This window comes from Coccinella septempunctata, chromosome 8 (genome assembly GCF_907165205.1).
Source record: "Coccinella septempunctata chromosome 8, icCocSept1.1, whole genome shotgun sequence".
Lineage (NCBI taxonomy): Eukaryota > Metazoa > Arthropoda > Insecta > Coleoptera > Coccinellidae > Coccinella > Coccinella septempunctata.
The window spans coordinates 12,785,161-12,805,146 of NC_058196.1; the positions used below are offsets into that span (position 1 = coordinate 12,785,161).

Below are 19,986 nucleotides of genomic sequence, written 5' to 3' on the forward strand. Positions count from 1 at the left end.
TTGTTCTTATACTAAACTTTTCGGTCTCCTGTAGTTTTGTCGTATTTACCAACGATTTCGAGAAAAAAAAAATTTGAAAAAATTCAAACTTCAACACTCTGTATCTCGAAAACGAAACGTTTGCGACCCCATGTTTATGGAACTTTTTTTCTTAAACTCACTTAAGGAATCTCCCCTTTTCGTTTGTACGTTCAATTTAGGAACAGCCTGTATGAAATGCAGAAACAAAAAAAGACAAATCTTCTCATAGCATAATACTATAATACAAGATGCATTTGCTCAAATCTTTCAGCCTGAATTTTTGAAATTCAAGATGGAAACATTTTCTCATTATTTTATTAGCCAGTGACCTCCTAGTATCCCCCTCAGAGGGGGTTAGAGTTATTCTCATGACTGGTAAAGGAAGTAGCAAATGCGATCAACTAGATCTGGCAGGTAATTGGAAGACTTTCCAAGTATATTCCACACATCCAAAAGAAAATTGGTTTTATTCATTTTTGAATAACAGCATCATATAAATATAATAATTTGTGATGTAAATTCTCAAAATCATTCCTGAATTTGGTCAGGCAGAGAGAAACTTGGCATCCTTCGCACTGAATGCGAGGGTAAAAATTGATTTTTCTTCCAGTTCACAGTTCTTCTGGTTCTTCTTGAATTTTGTCAGCTTTCTTGCTCAACATCCAATAGAATTTCTTTATAAAATCTGGGCTTTGATCTTTGAACCTTCGCTCTCATCTTCAATATCAGAGTCATTGTCAGGAAGAACTGATATGGCGGCTTCTGCATAGCTTATGGTCATTTTTCTAGCCGACTGGTTTATTTTTACCTGAATATTCGGAGCAGGTATGCAATCATGACCTGTAAAAAATTCTACTGTTCACATTTCTTGCCCCGTCAACCTGGTGGTGGCATTTGCATATGTAATATGGCAATTTGTATATAGATAAATTTGATGGCAAGGACACTATTTTCTTCTTCTTCTTCTTCTTCTACGTGCGGTGCCCCACCAGGCTGAACTGAGGCCTAGAGACCCATTGCTCATCCGGTTGTATTTGAAGAGACTCAAACCCTGAGACACGCTGACAAAACGCCTCATGTCGACAGGTAGGAGTCCTTATCACCATAGAAATCGTTCGTGGACACTCACAGGGCCATTACTTTAAATCAAGTTCATGTTGAAACTATTTATTATCGGCAATCTTGGGAGGTCAGTCATTTCAAGTTCTACAAAATTGAAGTTGATCATTTTCTTCTACCTCCAATAGTTTCATATATATAGTCTTCATTGGGTAGAGATGAAATCTGAACCGAAAAACCAATTAATATACTGATCGTTTACCAATCTTATTATATGAAACATGTATACCGTACACTTTTATTATTTTAATGCTATTTACTATATTTTCTACTCAGACAACAACTGATGCAAGCAACAATTACAGCCTGATACATTGAAAATAGCACACGTCTTTGCTGGATGAAAAATAAAGATTTTAGAAAATTATTCGGTTCTTGAGGGGGACCTTTACTCGCATTAGAATTATCATATCTTGAAAATATCGGATGATCCTAGCACTTAAGTATCTACTATGATTATTTTTTTTGGTGTGAAGGATCGATTGAAACAAGAACACTTTTTGCTTTTAAGCCGACGTTTCGCTTTAATTTAAAAGCATCTTCAGGGCACAATGAATATACAAAAAGCATTGCGTGAGCCACTATGTATAAGAAAAGCACAAAGAAACACAATGAAATCAAGTTAAAATCAAAAAGATACGCCTTGTATAAATGTGAGTAGAATTTTAAAATTGAAACAGTCAATAGATAAAATTTAAAAGGATAAACAAACATGAAAAATGACGTCATATAAAAAGGTATAACAGTTGGTGTGATGCAATTAAGTATTTATCGAACAACAAACAGAGAAAAGCACAAAGAAACACAATGAAATCAAGTTAAAATCACTCAGAGAGATACGCTTTGTATGACAGTGTATGAATGTAAGTAGAATTAAAATTAGAACAATCAGTAGATATAATTTGAAAGGAGAAAAAAAGAGAAGTGACGACATACCAAAAGATATAACGACGACATATTTTTATATGTTATGTATATGTTTTATGTTTTCCGAATTCATAAAAAATCAAAAACACCCAACGAATACATTCTAGTATCGCTGGACGTCATTTCACTGTATACGAACATCCCAACAGAATTGATAACGGAAATGATCACGGAAGGATGGAACAACATCAAGGAAGAAACCTTTGTGAATGTTGAGGAATTTCTGGATCGTTTTGAATTTTCATTGAGTATTAACTACGTAACGCGGTAATTCATATTTCGAACAAACTCATGGCTTAGGAATAGGAAAATGTATGTCATCCGTCTGTGCCGATTTAGCCACGTCATAATTGCAAAAGATGGCATCCCGCTATTACCACTCAATTAGTCAAAAGGCCAACATTATCCAAAACATAAAATTGAGAGCAACCAATCTTTCAAGCCCGAAATTCCATAAGAAAAATTATCAATACATCACAGAAATTCTCCAAAAAAAATCACAATCCTCACTCACTCATAAAGAAAATCATGCGAAGCAATATCACGCACACACCTGAACAAATTATTTCAGCTGACTCCCCATCAACAATAAAATATTTCAAAATTCCATACATTAGGGGCTTGTCTGAAAGATTGAAATCCACACTTCAAAAGGATATGTCAGATATTAAAATAATTCTAAAACCGGAAAACAACATCTACGGGAGATTTTTCACGTAATTAAAATAAGAAATACCCTTGGATCAACGGAGCGACGTAGTTTATAAAATTCCGTGTTTCAATTGCGTACACTGTTACATAGGTCAAACTGGAAGATATATCAAGATACGCTCAAGGAAACATAAAAATAATCAAAAAAACGAATTATTTAAATCAAATCCAACACTCTAATAGAACACCCCATAAAATCAGGACACAATTTTAATTTTAACGCTTTCGAGATATTAGATGAACAATATATATACAGTCCCAAAACTAGTGAATCAAACGTCACACCACGATAGAGTAGACCAAATACTATTGAATGACACCAATATTAGTTCAGCGAAAATATATCGTTTGCAAAATAATCAGAATTTTATGAAAATACCTAAAGTTGCCGATTTTCGAACTATTTATATCAATCGCAGGGCCAGTTTGTGACAAAGGATAGCGATTTCAAATCATATTAATCCTAGATTATTATCACACCTAACTAAAATTATTTCAAATAGTTATTCGAAAACCCAAGTTAATGTGAATTAAAACGATTTTTTCTACATCTACCGTATAGAGGGGGTGATAATATGGGCGAAAAACGCTGTCCTTAATCACGAATTGACTCTGTGATTAGAAAAATAGACCGAAAATCGGCAATTTCAGGTTAGGTTTTTTTGGGAACGGTACATTTTCACATTTTTACCCAACTAATGTTGATGTCATTCGATAATATTTGATCTACTCTACCGTGGTGTGACGTTTGATTTGCTAGTTTTGGGATACCCTGTATATAAGAAAAGACTATTGAGTGAGATGATTGAAATAAAGAATAATAGAAATTCAGTAAATAAAAGGACGGATATTGAGAATTTGAACGCCATATATTTCAATCTCATTCATAAGCTGAAATAATTCAAACTCAAATTACAAAAAGAATTCGCACCACAATGTCCGCCCATATCAACAATCAATTGGTGGAATATTTGAAAAAATTTTTCGTTTTCCGAAGTGTAATTGTTTACTTTTATGGAGCCCTAGTGAAATCAAAAATTTCAGAGAATGAAAACCTTATAGTTTCGGTATGTAACTGTTTTTATGTGTCTCTTTTCTCTGTTTGTTGTTCGATAAATACTTAATTGCATCACACCAACTGTTATACCTTTTTATATGACGTCATTTTTCATGTTTGTTTATCCTTTTAAATTTTATCTATTGACTGTTTCAATTTTAAAATTCTACTCACATTTATACAAGGCGTATCTTTTTGATTTTAACTTGATTTCATTGTGTTTCTTTGTGCTTTTCTTATACATAGTGGCTGACGCAATGCTTTTTGTATATTCATAGTGCCCTGAAGATTCTTTCAAATTAAAGTGAAACGTCGGCTTAGAGGCAAAGAGTGTTCTTGTTTCAATCGATCCTTCACACCCAAAGAAATATCATCACAGTAGATGATTATCATATCGTTTCATCTCTCTGCGCAATAAGTAAAATTCAAAAGGGTGGCGCGATGTGTTCTAGAAAAGGTAATTTCCTTACGAATATGAGAATTCTAATTTTTTGAGATTCATTACTTGAAAAATGAAAGATGATATCAATTTCAAGAACACAATGAAGAATAAAAATTTGTTCAGAAAAACGGGAAAAATTACCCTGAATATTTCAATCTAACAAATGCTCAATTTGAGCCTCTCCAACTGCAAAGTATAAATTTTTCTCAAACTTCTGCCTCACATTTTGGAGCATTTCGAGGAAAATTGGGCTACATTTGTCGACAATTTGCTGGCATAATTTTTTCAAAGAGGCCCATTTTGTGGCAAAAATGTTCGATTTCAAGTGAGGGGGGACATATAGAATTGGCACAGTCTTCATTTTGAGAGGCCACTTGAAATCGAAAATTTATGCTACAGAATGCACCTCGCTGAAAATAAGAGCCGGTAAATTGTCGACTATTGTAGCCGAAATACACCTGAAATGCCCCATAATGTGAGGCGGAAGTTTGAGCGAAATTTAAACTATTGTATTGCATTTGGCGGAGCTCATTGAAGATTCGTTATATTAAGGAAGTTACGACACTTTTCTCGTTATTTTGAACGAACATCCTCTCCCTACATTGTCTCTCTGAAAACAGTGATCCTCTTTGCTCTAGGTTGATTTGGTGATATTTTTCTTTCAGAATCGAATATAACGTAAACGAAAGATTGAATCTCAGAAAATATTCGTATCCATTTTAAGAAGAAAACTACTTCAATCATATGTCGAAAGACAAATCTTCGCTCTTCAAATTCAACAGGCTGGGGTCGTCGCGCAAAGGGATGAAATGATATGATATTGGTTTTCCAAAATCTTGATTTTACTACTAGAAAGAACCTCTGTTCACTTTCCAATATGACATCCTGTATATAAAAACCTCCAGAGATCATTGAATAAAAACTTTCATAATTACCTACGTTACTTTTGAGCTTGCTTCAGAAACCACGGATGGTGATATCACTGAGTAAATATTTTCAGTCGAAGTTTGGTAAGATGAACTGAAAAATTTCAATAATCTAATCCATATCTGGGTTCATTGTTTTACAATTTGACTATATTTGAAGTAATTCCTATCATTGAGTCAGTCGCCTCTATTGTTTTCGTACATTCCGTTATCGATGTCGCAGATCTCGTAAGTTCATATATTTTATTGGATAGTTGTACGTCAACAGAATTCATCCAGCAAAGTTATTCACGTTCTCTTAGTATACAGTGGTCCAGTGGAATTTTACCGATATGAAAAAAGAAGGTACAATTGCCATGAATTTTTTGTTGTATTCAGAGCGTGAAATACTGACTTCCCTCTTTCATTTCGATAAATATACCTCGTGTCTGATAGGCACAATATCACAACCTCTTAGATGTATTACTAAAGTACAGTGTTGTGATTTCGAATGAAAATGTGCTGAGTTGTTAATTAATTCTTAATTATATGCAATCTCGCCTTCATTCAGACCGTTCACAAACAATAAGAGTGTTTTCAATTCGAGAGAGATCCTTTAAGTGTGATTAGGTTCAAAATTGGTATAGTTTAATAGAATTTCAGTGAAATAAATTAATTTCATTGTAGACATCTATATAGATGCGCAATTACATACCCATTTCATTGTATTTTCTAATTTCATATCTAAGCATGGTTAAATTTCAGTTTACCACTTATACTACAAACCAAATGTGCCCATATACGATTCCATTATTCGAGGAAAACCACTAAACAATATTAGATTGTTTTTCGGAATATTTATATTTACATGTGATATGTTAACGTCCATTTTTTCTTCAATTGAAATAAAATATCGCGAAGTTGGACTCTTTGAGCTTAAACCGGAATGTATTGGTTGGTGGACGCTTCCCCAACATTCCTTTCGAAGATACCATTTTATGACTGTAACTTTTAGCTTTTCGACTTTGCTTGAAAAAGGGGTAACCTTCCTCGAAACGTTGGCGTTGTTGTGAAATAAGAGTTATCAAAGAGTCCAACTTTCCGATATTTCATTTCAATTCAAATTTACTTTCTTCTCATTGAAGGTTATTCCTTTTCATGAACGTTTCATATTCTAATTAAATTCCATTCATTCATATATATTTCGAAATCTTGCACATTGATGTATATTTAAAGATGCAGTTTACCAAGAGTCCATCCTAAGACACATTTTTTTCATATTGTACAGTGCTTTCGGAAAGTAATGAATACCTACATTCATTATTTCTCAAACTGAGAGTCGAGTTTGTTTTGAACCTAGGCATTTTTTGACATATGACCCAAATATATTACGTAATCAATTCCAAATTTTCCTCTAAAAGTCATGAAAAACCGCCTCGGTCGCTGAAGCAACTGTAGCAACTGTAGAACAATCATAATTTTTGACAATATGTACCTAAAATAACACGATCTTTCAATTGGCATAGACGAAATTGGGTGTTGCCATTTAAAAAATTGTCAATGACGTCGTAGGTATAACGAATAAAGTTGGATATGAGTCGCGCAATTTTTTTAAAACAAAATCGACGTATCAGAGGATTTTTTCTAAAACATCTCAACTTCAAGAATAACGAATTTATTCGTTACTTCTCGAAAGCAATGATGATGTCATGATAGTCGCATACCGGGGTGCCTGCATTTTGCGGGGACAAATCACTTTTAATAAGTGAAAATTCTCTAAAAGAGGAGAAGGAGAAAAATAAGGATGCACTAGTTTATGCCGAAGAATAGTTTTTGTGAACTAGAAGCTATAGCATACTTCAAAATCGAGTTCAAAACACAAGATCAACAATACGACAATCAGTTTGTCATATCCTTTGGCCGTTGGAAATCATCATTTATATGTCAATTTGTAGGTATTGCGCTACGTTTCGAAGTAATTATTTATAATTCACTTGACTAATGACCATGCAACAACAAAAAAGCCATAATGATTATCTAATTATTTAACTTCCTTTGCCGATATATTTATGGGGTACACTTCCTAAGTTTATTCCATATTTGCTTTGAGCAATCCCGATATTTGATAGGCAGTAAAAGATTCTTTTATAGTCCTATTCAGTTTGCTCAATAGGACGAGTTGAGTACTTCGTTTTCATTTGTGTTTGTCGAGTTTTAGAGGCATTGTTGACCTATTCCTGTTCTTCATGCTCAAGTTTCCTGAGTGTGATTTACGAGTATCATAATATACTTTTCTAATTATCCCTGACCCATTTCTATGCCAGAGCTTTGAGTTCTTCTGTAAAACATAGGCGTAACAGTAAAATGAACAAAAGTACCAATTATTTTCTCTTATACATATACCCACTATTTTAGGAGTCATCACAGGGTAATTTATGTTCCTGCAAAAAAGTGAAGAGTTTGTAGCTTCCACAGCTTCAATGATTTTCCATTGATTTTATGTGAACTCATCTGATGATTGAACATGCAATTCGGTTTAGGTACTCGGCAATGATGTCGCACTCAGTAATACTAATTATACCACGATTAAGTCAGCACATTTAATTTTTCCAAAATAACATGGTAGCGAATATTGCTTTATCTTGGAAGAAATGCTTTTTTGGACCAGTTTTCGGAACGAATTCATTCATCAAATTCAGATGCTCATAACAGGTTTTTAGAATGAAACTCTCGGAAATATTTACTCCAACTAAAGACAACGATACCAGTTCAACGACAAAACTATTTCAAAACAGAAAGACTTGAGTTAAATAACAAACTTTCTGAATATTATATTGTGGGAAGAAACAAAATGTTAACAACTTGGAGTCATTTATGTTCAAAATTACCTCCTTGGTCTTTCACAAACTTTCGAATCTTTCGCCAGAATTTTCCAACCTCCTGTGTCATAATATCGGGTTGTTACTTTATGGTATCATAAGTGTCGGAGACGTATGTAGTCCATTCAAGAATGAATGACATCCCGCTAGTCCTTGAAAGTTCAGACGCAGCATAAATCTGGTCACGAAAGATCTTTCATAATTTTTGTAGATCCAAACACACGGATGGTATATATGAATATAATCTAGAAAAATATCGATATTCGATTTGTTTGATTAATTTAAGGATATAAACAGTAGTACAACATTCTAATTATCATCGACCAACGAATAAAGTCACATATAATAGGTCATGGATCACTGTTTATTCACAATATCACAATTCCAACCTGAAATCCGCAACACAAAAATCTCAACTTATGGGCTATTACCAACTTAATTTCGATTTTTCATAACCACCCGAGATGTCAATCATTCTTGAATGGATTATATAATAATAATAATTTTTGGTTAACTGGGTGGGTTTTTTTATTTAAGAAATAATGATGTTAATGTCAATTTGGAGGATTGAATGTGAATAGAATTTTTTAGATACAGTTTTGCATTCCATTTCATCAAGGTATTTTTATAAGAATAACATTTGAGTATATATTTATTCCTTTTGAAAAATCTGGTGATCTGGAGTGAAGCGAGTAGAATTTTTTTCGGGTTACAACATATTTTTGCAACCGTGACAGAACTTAGGTGAAGTAGAAACTGAACTCGCGTGTGTGGTGAACTGTGATCTTAGGCAGATTGAGCTTTTGTCGTTTTTATGAAAAAAAAACAGATAGGTTTTGCAACGAGTTATTATAGGGCACGATGGATCAACAGAAGATTAAAAAAGGCCCCCCTTTTTGTTCCTGAAAACGCGTACACTAAGTTGTGCCGTTGAAATTTTCATTTCCCATTTTTTCCATAAGATTGCTATGCTGGTCCATTCCATATATTTGATGGAATATCTTGAGAATCGTATGGAATACCAAAAAAATCTCTACGTAACGAAGCAGCACAAACCTAGCACCATTCAGTACAAAAACTTTTTTTTCGAAAATCAAGAAATGCTGAGCCAATTGCACACACATGTAGCTATTATTAAATAAGGTGGTGCCGTATAATTCGAATAATTTACTAAATATTTTCAGCATTTTCAATGACTCCTTCATTAGATAAGCAACGTCTCGAGCAACGTTTTCGTACAAAAGTTGAAGTTATTTCAAATTATCATATTTATCATAATACCTTCTCCAATGTGCATGCTACGTCACCTTCTATGTCATCACCTATCCATTTGGCTTTGAACCGAATTGCACCTTCTTAGCTATTTGTTGCTAGCATTTTGAAGTCCTTTCGATGCGATCCGTATTTTCCCCAGTGACTCCTGCTAAAATATTTATTTCATTTTCTGATCCATCACTCAAACAAAACAACTAAGCTATGATATTTATGCGTTCAAGTCGTGAAAAAGTTTCTTATATGCTCAATTATATCTTAATCGAAATTCCATCAATAAAAGATTTAGGATTTTGAGGCAGGATTTGATATCGACAGGGGCAAAACTTGGCATGAAGTGAACGCCAAATCATACAGACCATTCTTCTCGAACCAAATACTATAAAAATCAAACAACTAGTTTACCTTTAACTCTCCAGGCAAGGTCCCCGATGCTAGATCGACTTCATAGAGGCAGATCCTGTATATTATCGATCCATAAGGAGCGCCATTAACAAATTTCATCAATTATTCCCCATGGTTAAGTTTGCTAGTTTTCGTCAAAACAGCTGCTATTGTTTTTTTGAAAAATTAAAGGTACAGGTTCTGGATGTATCTACCCACTTCGATATTGTCATCATATTCATTCCGAACCATTTTGTACGATAAACGATCATCACGAGATCGGGTCTTCTATCACTTTTAACTCCATAGTTTCAATATGTATATATTTCTTATAAAATTTGGGAAAAAGCAAGAAAAGGAAAATTTGATTATTACCTACATATAATCTTTTTTATGTCAGTGTTATACAATCATTATTTGTTTGTGGAATAAAGGAGTTGTATAGTTATAATTATTCCGAAATTTTCAAGAATACCATTAAAATTGAATATCATTCACCTAATTCGCCCTCCGCCACTGGTTGGAGTTTCCATTCATGGCAGCGATGATTTAGGAGCGTTGCTATTTCATAATTACCCAGAGTTTGTTTCGTGAAAATCCAGAGCCTACTGTATTTATTCACGAAATCCGAACAAATTATGCCGGTTTTCATGAGACAAAGATAATTCTGTATATTTTGCACTTTAGGTATTAGCATCAATGATTTGGATAAGGTTTTAATGGAATTCGAGGGTTCTATCTAATGAGTACTTCTGGATTTAGAGATATCTACTGAGTTTACAAAATTAAGAGCCCTTTGGAATATGAAACTATATTAAGGATATAGAGTCTATAGTGAATCTGGTATCTTATGGAAAAAGGGAAAAAATGCATTCTTTTTTTCATTACCGAGCTTTCGCAATTTGTTTATTGCATCTTCAGGATTTCTGAAAAATGTACAGACATGGTACAGACTATTTTATGTCTGTATATTTTTTAGAAACCCTGAAGATACAGTAAACAAAGTGCGAAAGCTCGGTAAAGAAAGATGTGTTTTCTTCTTCCATATAAGAGACCAGAGTTACTATACCCTCTCCTTGAAGAAAAAGATGAATAAAAATCATTTTGTCCATTCGATTGATTTGTTCAATTTTCAATTGAGAAATTGAGCTTCAGAGCGTGAATCCTTCATTTCAAAAGTTTTTTTATTGTATATTCTTTTTTCTTGAGTCAAGCTCAAATTTCATTCTTTACATTCATGGTTCGACACCCTCATTTTAGCAGAATCTTTTAGTTTGCATTTTCAAGTAATTTCATTTACGAATTAATTTTGGGGAATAGTTATTTTCCTATCAAGTGCGGAAAGTGATACTTGCCCGCACGAAACTGCCGTTACAACGGCAGTTTCGTGCGGGCAAGACACTTTCCGCAAGAGTTAGAAACAATATTTTTTCTACAAGCGCTTGAAATATATAAATGTATCCATTTCACGAAACATATCATATCTCATTTGATTTATTCATATATAATGACAGACGTAATTCTGCATGTCATTACTATGGGTTTCTCATTGTTGACGTTCTGTGCATAGAAACATGATAGAATTTTATTTATTCTATAATATTTTCATGCGGGAAAAACCCCTGCTAATCCATTCCCGCACGCAAATGCGGGCGGGAAAGAAATAGCAGGCGTTTTTCCCGCACGTTTTGGGAAAAGTGACTCTTTGCAACTTGGAATGCGTGCGGGAAAAAGGTTGAACGCGCACGCTTGTAAAAAATAGTTATTTTCCTATCAAGTGCGGAAAGTGATACTTGCCCGCACGAAACTGCCGTTACCCGAACGATGCGAAGCAGAGTTCGGGTAAGCAGTTGAGTGCGGGCAAGACACTTTCCGCAAGAGTTAGGAACAATATTTTTTCTACAAGCGCTTGAAATATATAAATATATCAATTGCACGATACAGATCATATCTCATTTGATTAATTCATATAAAATGACAGACGTAATTCTGCATGTCGTTACCATGGGTTACTCATCGTTGACGTTCGGTGCATAGAGACATGATAGAATTTAATTTATTCTATAAGATTTGCGTGCGGGAAAAACCCCTGCTAATCCACGGACGCAAATGCGTACGGGAAAGAAATAGCAGGCGTTTTTCCCGCACGTTTTGGAAAAGTGACTCTTTGCAACTTGAAATGCGTGCGGGAAAAAGGTTGAACGCGCACGCTTGTAGAAAAAAATATTTTCATTTTCCAACACAGGATTCCGACATCGTTCGGAATTGTAAACATACCGCACCGTTTTTGTTCTGTTTTCAGTTCTGAAAAAACGATGTCGTACCGTATAAAACATCCTGAATTGGAAGATAACCGTGTTTTTCTGGTCGCTAGCTAGATAAGTCGAAATTAAGACGTTTTCATCGACGCAAATTTACCGAATTTCGACTGTCGGGCACATCTGATTTCCGCACCCCCCTGTGGGTATAGAATCAGATGTTCCCCCGCAGACCACTTCACTTACGATTCACTTACGATTAATTCACCTGCTGTTCACGTACTTTACGATTTGCGATTAATTAGTGCCGTCCGCCGTAAAAACTTGTTGGGAGATTTCTTTAGAGTTGCTTTTCTTTTTTCTTTGTTACGATTCGGAGTATACTTTGTTTTCTTTTCTCTCTTCACGGTATTGGGTGATATTTTTCTGTTTTCTGGGAGTTTGCGAGAGCAAGTGGTCAACCGAAACCATAGGTAAGACGACACTCCGCCATTTTTTTCTCATTCGTATCATTGGAACTTCAGCCTCCCTTCATCCCTTCCTACCCCTAGTTTAAGCTCCACTCCTACTGCAGAAGCACCCCGCTGGCGTGGGTACTCAGGGGGGGCAGAAAGCACTTTGGAGTGGCGAAAAACTTCCTCCACCCTTTCCTACCCCAGGTTAAGTTCCACTCCTACTGCAGGAGCACCCCGCTGGCGTGGATACTCAGGGGGCGCGGAAAGCACTTTGGAGTGGCGAAAAACCTTCCTTCATCCCTTCCTACCCCGGGTTAAGTTCCACCCCTACTGCTAAAGCACCCCGCTGGCGTGGATACTCAGGAGGTGCGGAAGCACTTTGGAGTGGCTAAACGTTTTTCCTTCCCCGTTGTTTCGACGCACACCTCAGCTGTTATCGAAGAACCCCGCTGGCGTGGATACTCAGGGGGCGAAGAACGCACCTAGGGGTGAGCTGTCGTAAATCTGTGCCGACTTTCATCCCCTAACCTGGCTGAGGTCCGATATCTGTCCGTTAAGTGTACGTCTCAGGTTCTGGCTGGCGAACTAGTCCGTATACCCCCGTATAAGTGTTGAGATCGGATTCCGTTTCATTCCGTCCGTTTTGCCCTGTAAATTCACTGGTTTCCATTCTTTCAATGTACGAATTTTGTAATAGTGCCATTTGTGTTTCCTTTTACGAGTCGACAAATAAAGGTTGTGTACGTTGCTTTTGACTATCATTGGGCGTCGCTAACACCCTAGACACCACGGAACCTTGTCTTCGGCTAGTAGCTACCAGGGTAGGTTTGCTATTCTCCCTTAAAGAATAGCTGGCGCTCGAGTACACCGAGGAAAACCTGTTACACACCATAATATAATATTAAAAGTGAATATCGGCACAAGGAACATGAAATCAAAACACTCATTATCCTAGCGAAGTTTCGGAAATTTTTCCTTCATCAGGCTACAACAAAATATAATTGTTACCAAGCATTCAGATTGGATCAAAAAACAACAAAAAGATCCAGAATATAAAAAGAAGAGAGCAAAAATATAAAAACTAATATATGAATAAAATGTGAACAACCGAATGACTGAAAAGAATGAATGAAAAATTTTTTTTGGATTAATTATGTGAAAACGAAACATCGAATAAGGGCAGACATATAGAAATATCAATTGCCCGAAAACATTATAGTTAAAATCATATATGTACATACAGGGTGATTCATAACTATTGGGACATAGGCTAAGGGCAGATTGTTTGGACCAAAATATGGCGATAGGACCAAATATACCTCAATAAAATATTGCTGTGGAGAAAGATAGAGGGCGTTAAAGTTGATTTTTTTCTTTCGTTTTTTACTAATAATTTCACTGTATATTTTCTCATCCGTTTTTAAGAAACGGAAAGAAAAACACAATTGAACAGTTCAGGGCATTGAAAGGGGATTTGAAGTAACGATTTATTTACTTTATTTATTTATTTGGACAATAAGGCATAATTGAAAACAATGTAACATAAAAAGAATAAACTTAAATTAAATGTTCTACTTGGCCTCCTCCGACTTCTTTGCCTTTTCTAATTCTTTCAATAAAGGACTTTCGAACTTTGAAGAAAATATTATTCTGTTCCCTTATAAAAAATTCAACTTTAACGCCCTCTATCTTTTTCCACAGCAATATTTTATTGAGGTATATTTGATCCTATCGCCATATTTTGGTCCAAACAATCTGCCCTTAGTCTATGTCCCAATAGTTATGAATCACCCTCTATACATATCATATAATTCACCCGATCAGAGTACTGTAACTGAATAAAAATTAAATACAGATTTTATAAAAATGAGAAAGGAGATATGATTCAAAAGAAGTGATCTCTCACACAGGTAGGTGCATTCAATCAAACGAAGACAACAATGAACGATAACGATCCGTTCTCATAAATAAACCCCCCTCACATGATTATCACAGTCTTATTTGATTCATCAGATTACAAAACACAGTACTCAAAATAATATTCATCCATATGGGTCGTCTGCTACCGTGTATCATGGCGTTTCTTTCGGATCGCACTGTTAAGGCTTCGTGTTAGAGATCCTCTGTCATCATCTAGATCTCGTGTTAGTGCATGCGGCTCCTCAGGGATCAGTGCTGAGTCCCGTGTTGTTTTTGCTTCATATCTCAGACTTGCCGTCTCATGTTCGGTCAAACTGTTCGCAGTTCGCAGACGACACAAAAATTATTGGAACCGTTTACTGGTGCCAATACCAGCCAATACCCTTCAAGATGACCTTAATTCTATAGCACAATGGTGTTGAAACTTGCATTTACCTCTCAACAATGATAAGTGCTTCGTTCTTCATATGGGAACCGACAATCCGCGTCGACCGTAGTACCAACACGTTCACGATGTGTTGACCCACCGGTAGGTCACACTGGTGCGCATTTTATATGGCCAAATTATCTCTGCATTTTCTAGGTAGACTTTTGATACGCAGCTATGGCTGCAGGTAAAGTTTATGAATGTGTGTGTGTGGTATGGTTTTGGAAATGGAAAATTTGGATGAAAAATATGGACATAATTGCGAAAATAGGTTCTATTTCCAAAACAATAGACAAAAGTTCAATCAATTATATGAAACAAAAATAGTCATTTGATCACACATTACCCCTGTTCAACATAAAAATAGGTTATTTTCATGTTTAAAATGAACATACGTAATTCAACAAGAAAAGTGAGATAACTTCCTCACGGGTCCCTCTGTGAATCTCTAGATGTCGCGAACGTGTTCGTAAATTTAGTCCCAGTTTCAAGCAGCCACTGTGATCTAGGGGTGATTATAACGGACAACCTGAGTTGGTCGGATTAAATCTTCCAGGGTGTCAATAAAGGGTCCTTATTTTTGACCCTCAAAGCCAGAAAGGTGTGACCCTTCAACGTTCTCGTATCTATCGGATATATGTCAGCCCTATCCTTGAGTTCGCTGGTCCTGTTTGTAGCCCAGTTCTAGGTGGTGATTTTCGCTGCTCGTGGGTGTAGCTAGAGTCTACCTACTGCGTCGCGCGACTCGTCTTCCTTACGGTGCTTCGCGCCCTTCCTACAACGAGAGACTCAATAATGAACTTACCTCCGTTTGCCGACCGAAGGACTCGTGGCGACCTTCTTTAACCTTTCGCGCACCGTATGACTTTTTTGGTGTTTGTCTGCGTAACTTGTTTACAATCAATTCGGACGACCGTTCGCGTGGCCATCCGTTTAAGCTCAAAAAGGAAAACTTTAAGACAGTACAGTAGTACAGAGACAATAGTTTTTGCCCTGTCCAATCGTGTGTTTGGTGCGTGGAACGCTTTACCTTCAGCTGTAGTGGATTAAGTGTCGGTGAATTCTTTCAAGAATAGCTACAACAACTGGCTTCGCCGTGGATGATAGAATGTGATGGTTGATAGCTGGGGAGATTTCTTTCTGCTCTTCAAGCAGTTTTTTCTTCTTACGTGTCTTGAAGGATTTCTTTGAACGAATATGCACTGCCTAAGCTATCATTCATTTCTAATTATAATAATAATAATAGTAATAATAGACGAAAAAGCTAGTGGTTTGTAGGGCTGGGTGACAGTAAACAATCCTTTTCGATTGGCCGACGTTTCGAGCAAATTTTACTCTTTTTCAAGGCTTTAATAAAATAAAATCACAGTCAAAACAATATCACAAATACAAATGGCAACGATGGTCAATAAACGATACAACAAGAAATGATGAAGGCGAACACATCAAACTGAAAGCAAAAACTCACCGAATTGATGAGATTGAAATACACCCTTCACAGGGAGGTAGGTGAGACATACAATTTCCTCTTCTCTATATTAATCATTTAAAATCGTAATCTTTCTGAAAATGGTCGTCTACTATTTAGACCCGAACATATGAAAATATGTCAGCTGATCGATTCGAAACGAATACTCGTCAATCACGCATCTGTAGGATTCGATGTTGTCATATTTATCCTTTCTCGACCATTTTTAACTCTCTCCAACAAATTATGATATATTACACTAAGGTTCTGAGTGTCTGTCCTCAAATTAACGGTGTTATGTAATTTGATTTGTATCATCTCACTGATACTTCTCCTAATATAATTACTTTCCCTGTCTAATAATTTGAAATTGGAAAGGTAAAAGATATGACCGGTATTGAAATGGTGTTGGGCTAAGGCAGTTTTCTCTTTTTTTGCTCTATTTATTGGCTTACAGTCATTAGAATGCTGGTTAATTCTAGAGCCTATATATTGCTTAGTCATCCCGATATAGCTTTTATCGCAGCCTTCACACTTTACTTCGTATACTACGTTAGACTTTTCTACTTTCTACTAAGGTAGTATACGAAGTAAAGTGTGAAGGCTGCGAAAGAATATGTCAATAGTAATAATATGTAAACTATGAGCGACGATTGAATGTTTTTTCGCAAATTGTCTCATTTTGATCTTTTTTTTGTTATTTCAGGTGAAGTAAAAACACGGAAATAAAATTAAGATATTGAAGATATTGAAGCTGGTATACTTATTTTAAATTTTTTGAATAATATGGAATTTCTATAATAAAATTTTTGAATCTCCTACTCTGGTTTCAGAAATTTGCAAAGCCAATAGAGACCAGAAAGCCCAACAATATCCAACAGAATGGCAAGGTTATTCGATAGCTTTCCATTTACTACTCCCAATAGCCGGATTTTTGATTTTGTGGGGACGACGAGATCTTTTCAACAAGCTTCTTCTCCAAGTAGACAGGGGTTGTGTTTCTGGTAAGTTCAGAGATTATCTAGATCATTTCTCCGAATTTGTATTCAACTCTTTTGCTGACCACGAGTATTATTTCGTATTCCTTTGAGGAATTGAAAATATTTTAATTGAAACATGAAGAATCAACCCCTCAAGCAAGGGAAGGTAATGTTATTTGAGCAACTGAAGGTAGGTTGATCAGGAAATAATTGCTGAAGCTATTAATTTATAGTCCGTGGGTCAGGACACAGTGAAGTTGAGAATTACAACAATTCAACAAGGTTGAAATGGTTTTTGGAACTCTACAATATGGAAGAAATCAAGTCAAATCAAACTGAGACCTTGTCAACGTTTCGAATCCCAATATATACAGGGTCATGCAATACTGCGTTAGGCTTCCATAGCTGCCAAACCAGACATTTTAGGAATTTAGTTGAGTAGCATTCCATTTGTACTCACAATACTGCATCACAGGAATTTATTTTCTGATATACAGGCTGTATTTACAGGAAATACCCCTGCTTATTTTCATTGAGGAATCATCTCCCTTCATCCTTCGCATTTGCATAGCCGTTCATCAGAGCTATGAAATTCAAAATAATAACAATGAGGAGCACACTAGAATTCATATGACACGATTAAGATATCACATTCAGAAAGCATCGAACATCAACAAAAGTAGTGGAAAACATACAAATATAATAAAATTTTTAAAAGGCCATTAACGCCCACTCAACTTTTGGCTGATACTTCGACTCAATTTTATTATGTTTCTGTTGAAAACATGTAACTAATCAATAAAAACAAAAACGAAAAAAATCTGAATTTCTTGGGGAAAGATACGAGGGTGCACTCAAGCGAGTACACTGAGCAGATGTCTGGTTAGATAAATAAGTAAAAAAATTAAAAGTAATATTTTTCAAAGCATTCCCTTTCCATGCAACGAGTCATATTGCACTTTTTGCAACCCCACTTTACTCTTGATGACATATTGTACAGGGTGGGCAAATTTCGATGTCTTAGCACTACAGCTTTTAAACTAGAGGAGATAGACAAAATCTGATACCCCATTCTCGTTCTCTTTTTCTGAGAAACTTACAATAGTAGTAGTGATTTTTGGCCACTTTCTCTTGTTTTCGAGTTATAAGCAAAAATTGGAAAAATGGCGATTTCGAAATAAATTTATATCTCCGCTAATACTGATGATAGAGCTCTGAAATTGAAACATTATACAGGCACTTTTTTACGTAGAATCCAGTGGCGTGCTCGCCTTTTCAGCAGGATTTTTAATTACGACGCTATGACCCAAAGTTATGTTTTTTTAAATGAGAACACTAGTTTTTTGTGCAATTTTTTGAAAGCATAATTTTTACTGATTTCAAGAATATATAACATCATATGGTTTGTATCAATATAAATAATAGAAAATGGTCAAAAACACTTTTTCCCAATATTTCTATGGTTTCAACTTTTGACGAGCACAGAAAAATAGAGTTTCCTATAACTTCCGGCAATGTCATTCTTTCTATGCTTTTTACCAATTTTCACAGACTTTGAATCAAGATATATTTCATAAATTTTCATTATAATGAAAGGACTCATAGGAAGATTCAGTGATAATCACACAATGCTATATTTTTCTATGCTCATCAAAAGTAGAAACCATAGAAATATTGAGAAAAAAGGTTTCTGACTATTTTCTATTATTTATATTGATACAAACCATATGATGTTATATATTTTTGAAATCAGTAAAAATTGAGCTTTCAAAAAATTACATAGAAAACTAGTGTTCCCATTTAAAAAAACATAACTTTGGGTCATAGCTTCGAAATTAAAAATCCTGCTAAAAAGGCGAGCACGCCACTGGATTCTACGTAAAAAAGTGCCTGTATAATGTTTCAATTTCAGAGCTCTATCATCAGTATTAGCGGAGATATAAATTTATTCCGATATCGCCATTTTTCCATTTTTTGCTTATAACTCAAAAACAAAAGAAAGTGGCCAAAAATGACTACTACTATTGTTAGTTTCTCAGAAAAAGAGAACGAGAATGGGGTATCAGATTTTGTCTATCTCCTCTGGTTTAAAAACTGTAGTACTAAAACATCGAAATTTGCCCACCCTGTACATCTCAATTGTTTAGTTTAATTTTTTGGAAAGCGTCTTTTGCGGTAATGAACTACTGATTTATTTTCCGTCTCTAAGATAATGCCTCATAATATATCTTGTACACTGTGTTTCTGCTTATCTGCTAATGGTTTTTCATTGCTGTCGTCAAACATTTCATCTGCATTTTATCTCATCATCTCAACAACACACTTCTAAGTCTTTGGGTAACTCATTCACCCAGTATGAAATTGTAATAGCTATATAATGTTCAACTGAATCGTTATACATTCAACTGAAACTCACTCTGAAATTATGTCCCGTATTAGCCCATTATACTTGATTGAGTACAACTAAGTTTGAGGCCTGCTCAGGACAATACAGAAATAGGTAGAATTTTTTTGCGACAACTTTTTTTGTGTATCTCATGAGAACTCTCATGTAAAAAGATACTTCTTTGCTTCTTCGTTCAAAAGTTATGATAATAATGCTGTTATGATAAAGTCCTACAAAAATATCGAAAAAAGGCGTACAATTATAACGATTCGTACAATATTTCAATCGGCTGTAGCGGTTGTAAAGTTGACAACACTCTACTGGGTCCCACCAAATTAAATTTTTTGGCAATATCTGGCAGTACCGAGCGTAAAC

General features: G+C 35.3%; 1 protein-coding gene across 2 annotated transcripts in view; it reads left to right on the forward strand.

Annotated features, from left to right (window-relative positions):
• LOC123318716 overlaps window positions 1-19,986 on the forward strand; it is a 92,137-nt gene that overhangs the window by 20,571 nt on the left and 51,580 nt on the right. The window contains exons 1-3 of one of the 2 annotated variants that reach the window (XM_044905423.1): window positions 5,397-5,431; window positions 5,506-5,548; window positions 17,079-17,249. In XM_044905423.1, the coding sequence (XP_044761358.1) occupies window positions 5,536-5,548; window positions 17,079-17,249 (184 nt within the window). In that variant the 5' untranslated portion in view covers window positions 5,397-5,431; window positions 5,506-5,535. Of the gene's footprint in view, window positions 1-5,396; window positions 5,432-5,505; window positions 5,549-17,078; window positions 17,250-19,986 lie in introns of those variants that run through there. The other variant, XM_044905422.1, reaches the window with a different exon arrangement.